The sequence below is a fragment of the Tachyglossus aculeatus genome, chromosome 3, assembly GCF_015852505.1.
Source record: "Tachyglossus aculeatus isolate mTacAcu1 chromosome 3, mTacAcu1.pri, whole genome shotgun sequence".
In the NCBI taxonomy this organism is placed as follows: domain Eukaryota; kingdom Metazoa; phylum Chordata; class Mammalia; order Monotremata; family Tachyglossidae; genus Tachyglossus; species Tachyglossus aculeatus.
This window is the reverse complement of record NC_052068.1, coordinates 42,013,791-42,031,623: the sequence shown is the minus strand read 5'-3', so window position 1 is coordinate 42,031,623 and position 17,833 is coordinate 42,013,791. Positions and strand designations below refer to the sequence as shown.

Genomic DNA, 17,833 nt, shown 5'->3' with positions numbered 1-17,833 from the left:
GGAAGATGATGCAAATAAAATCTAATAAAACAGTAGTGGTTATTGAGTGCCTGAAATTTACAGAACACTATGCACTAGGGAAAGTACAATAAAATTAGTACGTATGTTTCCTCCCTTCAAGATGCTTACAAACTAGTGAGGCAGCATGCCCTAGTGGCCAGAGCACGGGCTTGGGGGGCATGACTCCACCACTTGTCTGTTGTGTGACCTTGGACAAGTCACTTAACTTCTTTGTGCTTCAGTTACCTCATCTGTAAAATGGGGATTAAGAGTGTGAGCCTCATTTGGGACAAGGACTGTGTCCAATCTGATTACCTTGAATCTACCCCAGTGCTTAGAACAGTGCTTAGCGCATAGTAAGTGCTTAACAAATACCATAATTAGTATTAAAATAAATTGTGAATAGGAAGAGGTAATAAATGTGTAGTAAGTGATATGAGGTGGATGGGGATCGGACTGTAAGCTCCTTGAGGGCAAGGATCATGTCTATCAACTCTAGTGTATAGGACTTACCCAAGTGCTTAGCACAATGCTCTGCACATAGAAAGCACTCAATACATCATTGATTGATTGATTTATACCCAGGTTCCTAGAGCTCGTGGAAGTGCTGAAGTGATTGGGGAGACAAGAAATGATATGGGGGAGGAGATTTGATTTCAGAAAGTTATTTAGTCACGGTGAGTCATTGGTTTAGAGGAACAAAGTGTGTGATCTGGGGTGTGAAAGGAGAAGAGAGTAGATAGGTAGGAGGGGAATACTTGTTCAGCACCTTAAAGCCAGTGGTGAGGAATTTATGTTTAATTTAGCCACTGAAGAGGAATCGACAACTTTTGGAAGATATGACAAGTTCCAGATAAATTTTACTTCATATGCCTTTTACTTTATAAGATGAGGGATACTGTAATAGGGCTTGTCAGGACCAGAGACAAATCCCCGACCAGTTGAAAAGATAAAGTAAGAACATCAGTCTATTGTTTTTATTGAATGTTTACTGAGTGTACAGTTCTGTACTGAGTACTTGGGAGAGATAACATAACAGATGCTGTAACAGATTTGTTAGACATTCGTTCATTCAGCCAATCATATTTATTAAGCAATTACTGTGGCAGAGCACTGTGCTAAACGCTTGGAAAACTACAACAGTAAACAGTGACAATCTCTGCCCACCTCAAACTCACAGTCTAGACATGTTACCTGCTCACAAGGATCTTACAGTTTAGAGGAGGAGCTTGCAGTCTATTCCAAAACTGGGTGGGTTGTAGTTTTGCCTTCCAGTTTAATGATCATTCAGCCCATATGGAATGTAAGTGTTAACTGCCATTTCAGAGAGTGGGGTTAAGATTTCTAGAATGATTGGGAGGAGTGGAAAAGTGTGATGAAAATAGCCTGGAAGAGAAAAAGAGGATATCCCCCTTTGAACTGTGATGTGGTTGTATTGAGAGATATTGTCCTGTCTTCTGCATCTTTTATCCTTCCTCTCCCCAGGTTGTCCAATTCCAACTTAATGCCCAGACAACTTCCAGAGATTTCTTTATTCAAATTTTGCAAAGTTTAAGTCACTTTTAAACATTCCTTCAGGTTTGGCAGTCACTCTGTTTCACAAGTAACTGAACTGCTCTGATTCTTCATCTCCTTGACTATGAGCAATGCCACTTTTACTTAGGAATACTGAGTATCACAATGCCATAAGACTTTTTTAAATGGCTCTCATTAAGCACTTACTTTGTGCCAAGCATACTAATAGTATTCCTTGGGGTTGAGACACAGTAATCAGGTTGGACACAGTCCCTGTTCCATATGGGGCTCACAGTCTAAGAAAGATGGCATGGGATTGAATCCCCATTTTATATAAGGAAACTGAGGCAAAGAGAAGTTAATTTATCTAGATTGGAAGCTCAATGAGGGCAGGGGACATGTCTCTCTTCTCTTTACCTCATCTGTAAAATGGGAATTTAGACTGTGAGCCCCATGTGGGACAACCTGATTACCTTGTATCTACCCTGTGCTTGAAACAGTGCTTGGCACATAGTAAGTGCTTAACAAACACCATCATTGTTATTATTATTATTAATATTATTATAAACTCTGTTATATTGTGCTATCCCAAGCACTTAGTAGGGTGCTCTGCACACAGTAAGTGCTCAATAAATATCTTTGATTAATTAAGTGACTCACCCAAGATCACACAGCAAAAGACCAAACTGAAATCAGGACCAAGGTCCTAAGCTTATGTTCTTTCAACTAGGCCATGCTGCTTCCCCTTGTGAGACTTTTTAGACTTGTAAAATTATTTGAGGGTCAGAAATTAGGTGCTCTGTAGATATTGCTATGACTCAGGAAGAGCTTTTGGAAACGATTCTAAGGGCTGAGGTGAAATAAACACAGTGCTGAGTTATCTTGTATTTGTAAGTCAGAGTCACAATATCAACTTAACTGATGGGTGTGTAAATAAATTAGCATTTACCCTATGCCAACCTTTTATGGACAGTTAGTGTCTTATTATAACAACAAGTTGCCTAATTGGTAGTCATTAGCTCTATGAGACATCTCTTTGGGGATCCAAGCTTTTAGCCAATGCAATTTCATTATACCTAAAAAAATTATATACATATATGGGACAAAAAGTTGTTAGCTATTCTTGATAAATTAAAATTATTATATCAGATGATGGTATCTATAGTAGAAAAAACAAAACAAAATAGATATAGTAGAAAAACAGAATTTTGTATTGTGGAATGTTGCTTATTATTTTCATTCTTCCCTTGGTGGAATTTATTACTGCAGAAGTACCTTTTAAAAGAGAACTCAGTTTTCATACACACTTTTGCTGCTCTTTGGTTTATTAGTTGTTGGTTCCTTCCAAATAGTGCCTTAAGTTTGTTAAAATGTGCTTTCTTGAAAGTCATTTATTAGATTGACTTTAACACCCCTGTCCTTTTAGGATCATATATTAAATCATCTTATTGCCACTGAGGATTCCATTCATCTTTAAATCACTGATTTTTTTTTTCCCTGCCCTAATTGATTCCTTTATTTTCTGGCTGGAAAAGATGATCACAATGCAAGAACAAATTTAAAATTTGTGGCCTCCTGAAATTTTTTTCTACCAGCTACATCGATCAGTCAATCAATCATTGCATTTATTGAGCACTTACTGTGTGAAGAACACTGTACCAAGCAATTGAGAGAGTAGAATACAACAGACTTGGTAGACATGAACCTTTCCTTCAAGGAGCTGTGTAAAGTACCCCATCATCACTAATTCTAATCTGAAGGCACTACAATTACTTTTCCAAAGAAGATCTCCTTTTCCTTCTAGATTGGATGGGTAAAATAAGTCATATTTTTTTTCTATTTTTGCTTAAACCATGCACTCTACCTTTGGCCTTTTTTATTTTGCAGGACTCCTAAGAGGGTAGTATACTGTGAAACACCACCTCCATGTTTTCATGGCCTATTGCTCCTGAACAACCTAAATCCATCTTGTCCTGTGCTCCAGTAATGAGTAACACCGTAGTGCAGGCCAAAATTTCTTCCTGCTTATTTTCTTTTACCAGTATTTCAGGTGCTCTTCAGTTATCCCTTGTATTTCCTATCTTGTTTCTTTGTCACTTACACAATAATTTCCTCACCTGTCCCTAGAATTCTGGCTTCAGGCTTCCTAAACTGTGAACCCCACCCGGGCAGGGACTGCATATGACCTGTTTAACTTTTATCTACTTAGGTGCTTAGAACAGTGCTTGACACATACTAAGCACTTAATAAATACCTCAATCATCATCATCCCCCCCCCATCATCAGCTTCTTCATCTTCATTCCCAGAATCTCTGCTCTGTATTGGGAGAGAAAGGCAGCAGTTTTCATTCCCACATGGTTAAAAATGCACAGTCAGATAATTTGCTAAAGATCCTTTGAATTGATAGCGCTCTTCCACTCCGGCCACTATAACAGAGGAAGGGAAATATGAGTTATGTTATTTCAAATAGACATGTGAAATTCCTTGGAGTATAAATAAGTCATGTACAGCAAATTCATATCATTAGTACCCTCTAGCTGCCATCAGATTGGAACAATTTCCCTTTTCATTTTGTAGTATTCCGTCATGTTTCAAGATCAAAGCTTCATAATACCAGCTTACCTACTCACCTTTGTTCATATTTTTCCTTTGTACTTGCTGTTGGTATAAATGCATTGAAATTAATGGGGTGACATAGTCTGGCTTAATGCCAGAAACATCTGTGTGCACAAAGAAGCTCACAAAACATCAGACATGTGTTAACTCAAAAAACATTTGTAGTAACTGTCTATGTGAGATTTGGTGAAGTGGGGAAAGGCTATCTATATTCATAGGCTTTTCCATATCTATTAGGTTCTGATGCTTTGATCTCCAATTTCTAGGGAAAGGGAGGTTCTTGTCTGCTGTGTGACCTTGGGCAAGTCACTTAACTTCTCTGTGCCTTAGTTACCTCATCTGTAAAATGGGGATTAAAAGTCTGAGCCCCATGTGGAACAACCTGATTACCCTGTTTCTACCCCAGAGCTTAGAACAGTGCTTGGTGTATAGTAAGTGCTTAACAAATACCATTATTATTTTTATAATTATTTTACTAGTTATTTCAAATGCTCTGGTGACTCCTACCCTTGATATGCATGAGATGGATATTAGTACATTATATATCTCATTCATTCATTCGTTCAATAGTATTTATTGAGTGCTTACTGTGTGCAGAGCACTGTACTAAGCGCTTGGGAAGTACAAGTTGGCAACATACAGAGATGGTCCCTACCCAAACAGTGGGCTCACAGTCTAGAAGGGGGAGACAGACAACAAAACAAAACATGTGGTCAGGTGTCAAGTCATCGGAATAAATAGAAGTAAATCTAGATGCACATTATTGACAAAATAAATAGAATAGTAAATATGTACAAGTAAAATAAATAGAGTAATAATCTCAGAAGAATTTAGGGGTTAAAGTCTGATTTTTTTGGTTCCTACTAATCATCTACTATGCAATTCAGACAATCATTATCATACTTAAATGTTGTAAAGTTGAGAGAGAACAATTGAACCTCATATCCCGTTGTAGCCATTTAACTTTTTCCCATTTGAATTTTCAGATTTTTGTGGGTATTTTTCCAGATTCTGTACTATGTATGCTTTTAAAAAAAGTGACTGAGTGTTCAGGATTGAAGCATACAAAGCTATATTTCATATGGTACTTGATCATTTCTAGTTAATATCTCCATTGCAAACTTCTAGCTTAAAAATATGTACAATTCAATCTGTTTCCCTCAAAACATCTGAAAGTGTTTTAAAATATCATGCCTATGTTTGGTTTGACCAGTTGATAAAGTGGAATTTATACTTCTCATTTTCAGGTGATCCTATTATAATGATAAATTATTGGTGTTTGGAGAGAACTTTGAAATGAATGAAAGTGTAAGAGGTCATTTACAGGTTTAAAGGTCATTTCTCTGTTTTATAACTGCTTAGAACGACATAGATTTGCTGTGATCCACTTAGATTAATTTGTCAATAGTGTACTTTTTAAAACCATTAAACAAACATTCAGGTCAAAGGTCGTGCTATACAAAGATGCATGGATTATGAGTATATCACTTGTGCATTGATTGAAAATGTATTTTATTCTAATTAAAATAAACGTCTACACGCAGGAATTCCGTCCCCAAATAAACTTTGGAAATTTCAAAATCCTTCCTTAGTCAACAGGAGTTTCTGGGTAGCAATCACAGCCATCCTGACAGTGAAAGGAATTTTAGTGGGTAGGGACTGTCTCTATGTGTTGCCAATTTGTACTTCCCAAGCGCTTAGTACAGTGCTCTGCACATAGTAAGTGCTCAATAAATACGATTGATTGATTGATTGATAGTAAAGCTGGAAATTCTAAGTTACAACACCTGATAAGCACAGAACATGCCTACCAGCTCTTTTGTGTTGTATTCTCCCAAGTGTTTGGTACAGTTTTCTACACGCAGAAATCACTCAAAAATTATATTGATTGATTGATTGGCAATGGGCTATAGCTGTGACAATGTTTTCAATGCACCTTGCTGAGGAAGAGAATTGTTTTTCTTCTAGTTTTTCAGGAGTAGCAACTGTAACTGTCACTGCCACAGCTCTGAAGTTCTGCTTGCCACGTCTCACTGCCTAAGTGCAGTTCTTAGTGGGTTCTTTCTACCTTAGGCCAATAGAGACATCAGCAAAATGTCCATAATTGCCTAGACAAGGTGAGACTTGTGGATGTCTTAAATATATTAGAACCAATTGCTTTTTACTATTGGTCATCTTCTAACTTTCAGTCTTCCACCACTGAATTTTTAGTTCCGCATAGGCTGTAGGGTAAATATTTCGGTTTTAAGATCACGATTTAAATTTATGAGAAAAAATACTAAAATGACTGTTTTCCTCCATTTATGTTCAACTTAGTGTTTACAGCATAAAAGATATGAAAGTGTTTTTCCAAAGAAAGAAGCATTTTAACAATCCTAATTTGAAAGCCTAAAATCTGGATTTTGCATTTTATCTATACATTTGTAACTCATACCATTGCATCAATATATTTTTCAAAGAGATATGACTTCATTATGATCTTCAGCTCAGACATGGGAGATTTGGGACTATAAACAGGTTCTTTGTCTCCCCCTTTTAGACTGTGAGCCCACTGTTGGGTAGGGACCCTCTCTATATGTTGCCAACTTGTACTTCCCAAGCGCTTAGTACAGTGCTCTGCACACAGTAAGCGCTCAATAAATACGATTGATTATAACTAGAATAAGAAACATATGACTTGTGATTATTTTTCTTTTCTAATTCATATATTTTGTTTACATAAATTTACGAAAAAATGATATCCATAGTGTGCTTTAGTATTCTGGCCCTTTTAATAAGCAATATCTCCAATTATTGTGTCAGTAAAGGAAAAAACGAATCTTTAAAATAAATTTAACAGTTGCTCCCTCTGCTGGTTTAATAGAGAATCCTGCTTTTCTTGTGCAATAGACTTCTATGGTAACAGAAATTCTCTTTAGTAAAGACTAATCAATCATATAATAATAATAATAATAATAATGGCATTTGTTAAGCATTTACTATGGGCAAAGCACTGTTCTAAGCGCTGGAGGGGGATACAAGGTGATCAGGTTGTCCCACGTGGGGCTCACAGTCTTAATCCCCGTTTTACAGATGAGGGAACTGAGGCTCAGAGAAGTTAAGTGACTTGCCTAAGGTCACACAGCAGACACGTGGCAGAGCAGGGATCCGAACCCATGACCTCTGACTCCAAAGCCCGTGCTCTTTCCACTGAGCCAAGCTGCTCCTCATATTTGTTGAGTGCTTACTGTTTTCGGAGGACTGTACTAAGTGCTGGAGAACAATATCATGTATTTCAGTGTACTATTAAATTATAAATCTGATGCACATAATCAGGTTCTATTAATGTGGTTTACATGTTCTAAATAATGAACTAACAGTTGACGGCAGTTCCACAAATTTTCAAGAGAAATGTTTTGAAAGAACAAATTACTTGGAGTTTTCTTAGCAGCACTTATGTAGATTTAATAATAATAATGGCATTTATTAAGTACTTACTATGTGCAAAGCACTGTTCTAAGTGCTGGGGAGGTTACAGGGTGATCAGGTTGTCCCTCGTGGGGCTCACAGTCTTAATCCCCATTTTACAAATGAGGTAACTTAGGCACAGAGAAGTGAAGTGACTTGCCCAAAGTCACACAGCTGACAGTTGGTGGAGCCGGGATTTGAACCCATGACCTCTGACTCCAAAGCCCGTGCTCTTTCCACTGAGCCACGCTGCTTCTCTAGATATCCATAATTTATTTATTTATAGGAATATCTGTCTCCCCATCTAGAGTTTAGGATCATTGTGGGCAGGAAATGTGTCTATTTATTTTTATATTGTACTCTCCCAAGTGCCTACTGCAGTGCTTTTAACACGGTAAGTGCTCAATAAATACGATTGAATGAATTAATGAATGACTGTAATCTCACTGTGGGCAAGGAATGTATCTACCAACTCTGCTGTATTGTACGCTCCCAAGTGCTTAGTACAGTGCTCACACACAGGAGGCATTCGGTAAATACTATTGATCAGTTGATTGCTTATAAAAAAAATTAAATCACCCTATGTATTATTTCTAACTGAAAATATTGGGACCTTCAGAACACTATCATAGTTGGTCTTGAATGTCATCATCATCATCATCAATGATATTAATTCAGCCCTTACTATGTGCTTCATAGAGTACAAATACAACAGAGTTAGCGGACATATTCCCTGCCCACAATGAGCATCCTACGGTAAAGCCGGAGGATGATAAATCCAGTGTGTTGGTAAACAAGTGGAAATTGTGACAACTTCTGTTTCTTTTTCTTTCTCTGCAGGAATTCCATCTGCACCGTATACATTGAAGTGCTTCCTCCAAATAATCAAAGCCCTCCTCGCTTTCCCCAGTCAATGTACAGCCTGGAAATCAGTGAAGCCATGCGTGTTGGGGCTGTTCTGTTAAATATGCAGGTACAGAGTTTTGGGGGGTTTTTTAGTTTATTTTTTTTTGTTAAGCCTGGGCTTGCAGGAAGAGACTAGCTTACATGTTTTTACATGTTTCTCTATTTCCTTGATTTGTTCTAGGATCAACTCCTGTGTATACTTATAAAGGAAAAAAAAACACTGAGAAAATTTAAAACCCAGAGCTCTGTCTCCATTTCTCAAAATGTGTCAAAGTGATGTTGTTGGTTTGTCTTTGATCCATGAGTCCATTATATAGTGGGCAACAGAGTGTGTATTGTTATTTTGTTTTGATTTTGTTGATTTTTAAAGTAAATCAATACTTGCAGAAAAGGGCTTTTCTCCTTGAAGACTAAGTCCATTCATATATCTGTCATTGCAATTCTGGTTGTTTGGTCTCCAGGACTGTGAAATCCACTTGGGGCATTGAGTAACAATGTGATTGAAGACTCCAAACCTATCTACTCCCTTGCCTAGTCCCTAGAAGCAGCATGACAGAGTAGATAGAGCACAGGACTGGGAGTCAGAAGGTCATGGATTCTAATCCTAGCTCCACCACGTGTATGCTGTGTGACCTTGGGCAAGTCACTTAACTTCTCTGCGCCTCAGTTAACTCATCTGTAAAATGGGGATTGAGACTGTGAGTCCCATGTGGGACAGGGACTGTCAGTTTGCCTGTATCCACCCCAGTGCTTCGAACAGTACCTGGCACATAGTAAGCACTTAACAAATACTATTATTATTATTATTATTATTATTATTATTGTTATTGTTATTGCCTGCTGGAGATAGAGAACAATCAAGGCTGTCATGCCAGTTGTCATCTTATTATTACTATCCTTCAGTTTGGAATGGGTTGCTGCTGGCACCAATATGATGACGATGAAGGCATTTGTTAAGCACTTACTTTGTGCAAAGCATTGTTCTAAGTGCTGGGGAGAATACAAAGTGATCAGGTTGTCCCACGGGGGGCTCACAGTCTTAATCCCCATTTTACAGATGAGGTAACTGAGGCACAGAGAAGTGAAGTGACTTGCCCAAAGTCACCCAGCTGACAAGTGGTGGAGCCGGGATTAGAATCCATGACCTCTGACTCCCAAGCCTGGGCTCTTTCCACTGAGCCACACTGCTTCCCAATATTCATTCAATCGTATTTCTTGAGCACTTAACGTGTGCAGAGCACTGTACTAAGCGCTTAGGAAGTACAAATCGGCAACACATAGATGGTCCCTACCCAACAACGAGCTCACAGTCTAGAAGGGGGAGACAGACAACAAAACAGAACAAGTAGACAGTGCCAAGCACTGTTCTAAGTGCTCTGGGTAGATACAGGGTAATCAGGTTGTCCCACATGGTTGCTTCGTGACCCTGGAACAATTCACTTTTAACATCCAGAAGGTGCCAAGAAGTATTTAAAAAGGGAGCAGAGAAAAACTTCAGGGGAAGTGCTATTTTCATTCAGAGGGGTTTTTTTATGTGTGTCTTTTGTGACACCATGTCACCAATATATCACCAGTATGACCTGAACTGGAATTCATTGCAACGTAAGATGTCCTTAAAATGCCCAGGGATGATGATGATGATTATTATGTTAAACTCTTATTCTGTGACAAGCACTGTGCTAAAAATGTTGTGATAGATTATATTATCATTATTATTATGGTATTTGTTACGTGCTCACTATGCATCCAGCATTGTTCTAAGTGCTGAGATACAGTTTAATCAGGATGGACACAGTCCCTGATCCACATGAGGCTCAAGGCCTAAGTGTGTATGACGGGGGGCAGGTATTTAATCCCCATTTTACAGTTGAGGAAGCTGAGGCACAGAGCTGTCAAGTGACTTGCCTAAAGTCACATACTAAACATTTGGTAGATCCAGGATTAGAACCCAAGTCCTCCAACTGCTGAGCTCGTGCTCTTTCCACTAGGCCATGCTGTTTCTCAAAATATAGTACAGATAGATGCAGTATAATTAGATCAGATACAATTTCTGTCCCTCATGGGGGTTCACAATTTAAAGGGGGTTAGAGACCAGACATGTAAAAAGAAAAATATAGATGAAGAAACTATGATTGCGGTATTTTTTGAGTGCTTACTTACTATGTGCCGGGCAGGAACTGTAATAAGTGCTGGGATGGATACAAGCAAATAGGGTTGGAGATAGTTCTTGTCCCACGCAGGCGCTCAGTCTTAATCCCCATTTTACAGATGAGGTAACTGAGGTCCAGGGAAGTGAAGTGATTTGCCCAAGTTCACACAGAAGACAGGTGGTGGAGAAAGGAAAGAACTCTGATCCTTCCCCAGGTCCGTGCTCTATCTACTAGACACATGGAAGTCAAGTGACTTGCTAAAGGTCAAACAGCAAGCAAGTGGCATAGACCAGATTAGAATCCAAGTATCCTGACAACATGTGGTCTTTCTATTAGGCCACACTGACTTTATTTCACTCTCCACACCTCCTTGTCATGAGTCTGTGGTGTACAAATTAAGATGCCCAGCAACATTTTGGGTAGGAACAGCCTTCAGGGGCCAACCACAAAACTAAAGGTTTCCAGAACCTAAGAGTAGATTCATGGTAGAAGAAAGCAGTTGGGAATTAAGGGAAATGTAAGCTTGCTGTTCAGAGGAAATGTGTCTGCTTATTGTTGTTTTGTACTCTCCCAAGTACTTTCTACAGTGTTCTATACACAGTAAGTGCTCAATAAATATAATTGAATGAATGAATGTGCAGCTGAAAATGCTATTTGGGGGCTGAAAATGTCACCCACTCCTGGTTCTGCAGAAACTGCCATTTCATACCAGCAGTTAACTGGTCTGAAGTGCTTCCTGTCTTTGCAGTGAGCCTGGAGATTCGTAAAAATGAAACTATTGGCTTCATACAGAACTGCAAAGACTTTCCTATTCATTCATTCAGTGGTATTTATTGAGTGTTTACAGTGTGCAAAGCACTGTACTAAGAACTTGAGAGAGTACAGTATAACAAGTCACATTCCTGCCCCCAATCAGTTTACAGTCTAGAAGGAGAGACATTTAGTAACATGAATGAATTAAGAAATTATAGATATACACACAGGTATCTACATATGTGCTGTAAGGATGGGAGGGAAAGGGGAGTGGGAGAGGAGGAGAGGAGGGTTTAGTCAGGGAAGATTTCTTGGAGGAGATATGCCTTCAATAAGTTTTTAAAGTGAAGGAGAGCAATTATCTGTCTGATATGAGTTGGGAGGGCTTTCCAGTCCAGAGTAGGTTGTGGACGAGAGGTCGGTGGTGAGATAGATGAGATTGAGGTACAGAAGGAAGGTTAGCATTACAGGAACAAAGTGTGCGGACTGAGTTCATTCATTCATTAATTCAGTCGTATTTATTGAGTGCTTACTGTGTGCAGAGCACTGTACTAGGCACTTGGGAAGTACAAGTTGGCAACATATAAAGATGGCCCCTACACAACACCGGGCTCACAGTCTAGAAGGGGGAGACAGACAACAAAACAAAACATGTGGACAGGTGTCAAGTCATCAGAACAAATAGAAATAAAGCTAGATGCACATCATTATTAAAAAACAAATAGAATAGTAAATATGTACAAGTAAAATAAATAGAGTAGTAAATCTGTACAAACATATATACAGGTGCTGTGAGGAGGGGAAGGAGGTAGGACGGGGGGATGGGGAGGAGGAGAGGAAAAAGAGGGCTCAGTCTGGGAAGGCCTCTTGGAGGAGGTGAGCTCTCAGTAGGGCTTTGAAGGGAGGAAGAGAGCTAGCTTGGCGGATGTGTGGAGGGAGGGTGTTCCAGGCCAGGGGGAGGACATGGGCCGGGGGTCGATGGCGGGACAGGCACAGTGAGGAGGTTAGCAGCAGAGGAGCAGAGGGTGCGGGCTGGGCTGTAGAAGGAGAGAAGGGAGTTGAGGTAGGAGGGGGCAAGGTAATGGAGAGCCCTGAAGCCGAGAGTGAGAAGTTTTTACTTGATGCGTAGGTTGACTAGCAGCCACTGGGGAGTAACATGCCCAGAGCGTTTCTGCACAAAGATAATCCGGGCAGCAGAGTGAAGGATAGACTGAAGTGGGGAGAGACAGGAAGTTGGGAGATCAGAGAGGAGGCTGATGCAGTAATCCTGTCGGGATAGGATGAGAGATTGAACCAGGGTTATAGTAGGAGAGTAGCAAGGTGAGATAGGAGGGACAAGGTGATTAAGTGCTTTAGACCAAAATGATGAGGAGTTTGGATATGATATGGAAGTAGATGGGCAACCACTGGAGTTTCTTGTGGTGTGGAGAAACATGGTCTGAACATTTTTGAAGGAAAATGATTCGGGCTGCAGAATGGAGTATGGACTGGAGTGGGGAGAGAGAGGAGGCAGGGAGGTCAGCAAGGAGGCCGATACAATAACCAAGGAGGGATAGGATAAATGCTTGCATTAATGTGGTAGTAGTTTGGATGGAGTGGAAGGAGCAGGTTTTGGCGATGAGATTTTCACCTAATTTCCAAACAGCCTCTAAACACCACACTTGCTTTCCCCCCTCTCTCTTCACCCTTTGATAGGAAGTCAACAGGATCCCACTCAGGCTCTACAGTGAGTAGCTGGGAGCAGTGATTTGCGCCTTTCTGGGTTAACCACTATGTTCCAATGTTGGGCTAAATGAATGGGAGGAGGGGGAAGACATAGCTAAAATTTAAAGGAACAACCCTAAACTCCTGGACCCTCGGCCTCCCTCCTTCATGTGTTGCCTATTCCTTGCACGTTACAGGACAGAGTCCTATTTAAGAGCTGGGTACACCGGGTGTAATGCAGTGACAATATTCTTAATGCCCAAACAGAGGCTGTTAACAAGGTCAAAAGGAGGTGGGATTTGGGGGATTGTGTGAATTATCACCTTAATCCCCAAATCCCTGGGTTAAAACCCTGATGGCCTTTGTATTAATCTGGCTCTGCTCATTGGCGATGGACAGCTGCTGCGCTGAGCACATCCAAATTGCCACTTGTAGCTGCAGAATGGCAATTTGGCTATTTTTGTGTTGGTTACAGTTTACTTTGATTCCTAAATGTGTCTTATATAGTAGCTGTGTATTTCTTTGACTCACCCCATTTTGTAAACTGCTGAAAATTGAGAAAGTCCCATGCGTCCTTAACCAAGCAGTTGACACTTAGATTTATGGACAGATCTTTACTTAACTTTAACTCAAGCCAACTAATAGGCTTTGGCCTTAAAACTAGAATATTTCACTCTCAAAGAAGAACTTTTGCCTAATATATTCAGAAATGGAGACCAAAGTAACTTGCTAATGCTGTTATAATGTAAAATATTGAAATAAAGAATTTTATTTTGGAGATCGAGGGTAGAAATGAAAATTTGTGCAAGAGGGAAGAGTTGAAATTTCAGGTGATACTGTCACAGGAGGAAATCCATTAATGGTCACATGTGTCCAAGAAAGATTAATTTTATGGATCGGATTTAGGTCCCATTCCCAGTATCATCCAAACCTTACCTTAGCAGAGATGTTGCAATCTATTCCATAGATGTTACTGTATTTGAGCTCTGTACACCTGGCTGGTTGTCAGATAATCATAATAGCATTTATTAAGCGCTTACTATGTGCAAAACATTGTTCTAAACGGTGGGGAGGTTACAAGGTGATCAGGTTGTCCCACGTGGGGCTCACAGTCTTAATCCCCATTTAACAGATGAGGTAACTGAGGCACAGAGAAGTTAAGTGACTTGCCCAAAGTCACACAGCTGACAAGTGGAGGAGCCTCGATTTGAACCCCCCTCTTTCCTCTCACCCTCCCCATCCTCCCCGCCCTACCTCCTTCCCCTCAAAACAGCACTTGTGTATATGTTTGTACAGATTTATTACTCTATTTATTTTACTTGTACATATTTACTATTCTATTTATTTTGTTAATGATGTGCATCTAGCTTTACTTCTGTTTATTCTGTTGTCTTGACACCTGTCCCCATGTTTGGTTTTGTTGTCTGTCTCCCCCTTCTAGACTGTGAGCCCGTTGTTGGTTAAAGACCGTTGCCAAGTTGTACTTCCCAAGCGCTTACTACAGTGGTCTGCACACAGTAAGCGCTCAATAAATGCTATTGAATGAATGAATGAACCCATGACCTCTGACTCCAAAGCCCAGGCTCTTTCCACTGAGCCATGCTGCTTCTCTGATCAGATGCTTCTCTGATGCTTGTCTGATGAAACATTGCTCCAGTTTGGGGAATAGATAAGAAAAAATTAGCATTTTTTAAATGAAAAAAATACATTAAAGACGAGAATAAAACATGGAGAAGAACATATCTAGATAATAATATACAATAAGATGGTGAGAGTAATATTAAAATAGTAAAGAAAAAGAAAGCTTTGTTCTTTGAAAACCACCTTAACAAGAGAGGCTCCTGAAGATCCACCTGCATATAATGGGCCTTTTCTAGCTGTAATTTCTACGATGCCAAAGTTGCAGAACAGTTGAAATGGCATTACTATTCAACCTTTGTACTTATTGTTGAGGCCAAACAAAAGATGGCACTTTCAATGGTCACTTCCTTCAGTAGGAATTGGAATGAGTCTTGCAATTTTTCAGAGCGCACACACCACTGACTTCTGGGCACCATTAAATGAAATTGAAATTGATACAGTAACCTCCGAGTTGAAAAGTGTCTATCAAATTGCTCAGCCTTAGACCTCTAATAAAAGACAGTGGACGAACTTCAAGCTGTCTGCAGTAGTTTTGTCTTGTTCCTTTGGCTTTTATTATTTACCCTACTACTGTCCTTACTATTTGGTTTAGAGAGCTGACAACTGTAGGGAATATATTACCACCAGAATCTATTATGTTTATGATCTTTAAAAACCAAGAAAATATCCATCAATTCTAGTTTTTTGCCATCTTGGAGACTTTTACGTAATCAACCGCAAAGTTTTTTAATATGCCATTTATCTCAAGAAGCTCTTTATTGTTTTCTCACATTGTAGCATTGGGTTCTAATAGGTGTGGTGCTATTTGATTTGTTGGGTTTTTTTAGACCCATTTTGTTTATTTAGAGTATAAGCCCATATTGGACAGGGACTGCATACATTCACTGTACTTTGTTTTTCATCTATTCTTCATAAAGACATGAGTGGTTTCAATCGGTAGACTCCCATAATAATGATAATGATAATTGTGCAGTGCTCTACAATCAGTAAGTGTTAAATACCATTGATTGATAAGAATTGTGTTATTTTTTGCTCACTTACAGTGTGCCAAGCTGTGTATTCATACATTCACTCAAATAATCATATTTATTGAGCACTTACTGTGTGCAGAGCACTGTACTAAGTGCTTGGGAAGTACGCATCGGCAACATACAGAAACATTCCCTACTCAACAATGGGCTCACAGTCTAGAAGGGGGAGAAAGACAACAAAACGAAACAAGAGGACAGGTAACAAACAAGTAGACAGGTGACAAAACAGGTAGACAGGTGACAAAACAAGCAGACATGTGGGAAGCCCTGGGAAAGTTACAAGCTGATCAAGTTGGACACAGTTCCTGGTCCACAAAGTCCCTATCTAATTAGGAAGTAAAATAAGTATTGAATCCCCATTTTAATGAGGAAACTGAGGTACAGAGCAGTTAGGTGACTTGCCCGAAGTCACACAAGCTCATGTTCTTTCCATCAGGCCACATTGTTTCCACTTCTGTGAGTTCAGTTGAGTTCAGTGAGTTCAGAGAAGCAGTGTGGCTTAGTGGAAAGAGCCCAGGCTTGGGAGTTAGAGGTCATGGGTTCTAATTCTGGCTCCGCCACTTGTCAGCTGTGTGACCTTAGGCAAGTCACTTTGCTTCTCTGGGTTTCAGTTACCTCATCTGTAAAATGGGAATGAAGACTATGAGCCCCAAGTGGGACAATCTGATCACCTTGTATCCCCTCCAGCACTTAGAACCGTGCTTGGCACATAGTAAGTGCTTAACAAATACCATCATTATTATTATTCAGTTATGTCTCTTTGGAATGATACTAAGAAACTGTATATTTTGGAAAATGTTTAGGAAGTGTTGGAAGATGTAAATAACCTTTGAAAATTCTGATTCAGTTGCTCGTCTTGAAAAATGTATAGCTCATCTCTCAAGAGCTGATGTAGCTATTAGTGTTCTCACCCATCCACTTTGGAACTCTTTCTCTGGGTACATTTTCGCAAGTATGGCCCAGGAGATACATTAGGATTTTTTTTTTTCAGTTGGGACACTATTTTGAAATTTTAGCCAGATTCCCCCAGGTTATTATTTATGGCATTTCCGAATGCTCACTGATGTCCTAACAAAAGCCTTTTGGTAGACGAGAATGACAGGGAAAGGTGCAAGGAATTAAGGACATAGTAATAATAATGATGGCATTTATTGAGTGCTTACTATGTGCAAAGCACTGTTCTAAGCGCTGGGGAGGTTACAAGGTGATCAGGTTGGCTCACAATCTTTCTCCCAATTTTACAGATGAGATAACTGAGGCACAGAGAAGTTAAGTGACTTGTCCAAAGTCACACAGCTGACAGTTGGTGGAGCCAGGATTTGAACCCATGACCTGTGACTCCAAAGGCCGTGCTCTTTTCCACTGAGCCATGCTATAGCTACCAGTTTGTGATAGACTGTGAGCCCACTGTTGGGTAGGGACTGTCTCTGTGTGTTGCCAACTTGTACTTCCCAAGCGCTTAGTACAGCGCTGTGCACACAGTAAGCACTCAATAAATATGATTGATTGATTGATTGATTGATTGATTGATATTCCTGAGCCTGAGCTTTTGGAGCCCTTTGGCTTCCAGAGTATTGGGGTTTAAGAAGGGTTCTGAAAATATCTGTATTTAATTAGATCTGCTCCTAATTACCTAGACAAGGAAAAGCACAAGGCTAGGAGTCAGAGGATGTGTTCTTGATGGACACAAGTCATTCCATTTTGCGGTGAGCGAGACGAGCTGTTACAACCATGGCCACCTGGACCCTTAGAGATGTATGGAAGCATTTATTTATATTAATGTCTGTCTCCCTCTCTAGGCTGTAAGCTCATTGTATGCAGGGAATATGTCTCCTATTGTCATATTGAACTCTCCCAAGCGCTAGTACGGTGCTCTGCACATAGTAAGCACTCAATAACTGCAACTGATTAACTTCTCTATGCCTCAAATTCCTCATTTGAAAAAGGGAGATTCAATACCTGTCCTCCTCCACTTCGACAGGTGAACGCTATGTCATGCTCGGACTATGTCCAAAGTGATTATCTTGAATTCATTCATTCGTATTTATTGAACGCTTACTGAACTAAGT

General features: G+C 39.8%; 1 protein-coding gene across 1 annotated transcript in view; it reads left to right on the top strand.

The window, feature by feature from the left end:
* The window catches only part of PCDH15 (protocadherin related 15), a 702,056-nt gene that overhangs the window by 394,295 nt on the left and 289,928 nt on the right, over positions 1–17,833 (top strand). Inside the window, exon 14 of the mRNA XM_038743373.1 lies at positions 8,420–8,552. Coding sequence (XP_038599301.1) covers positions 8,420–8,552 — 133 coding nt within the window. The remainder of the gene's footprint in view (positions 1–8,419; positions 8,553–17,833) is intronic.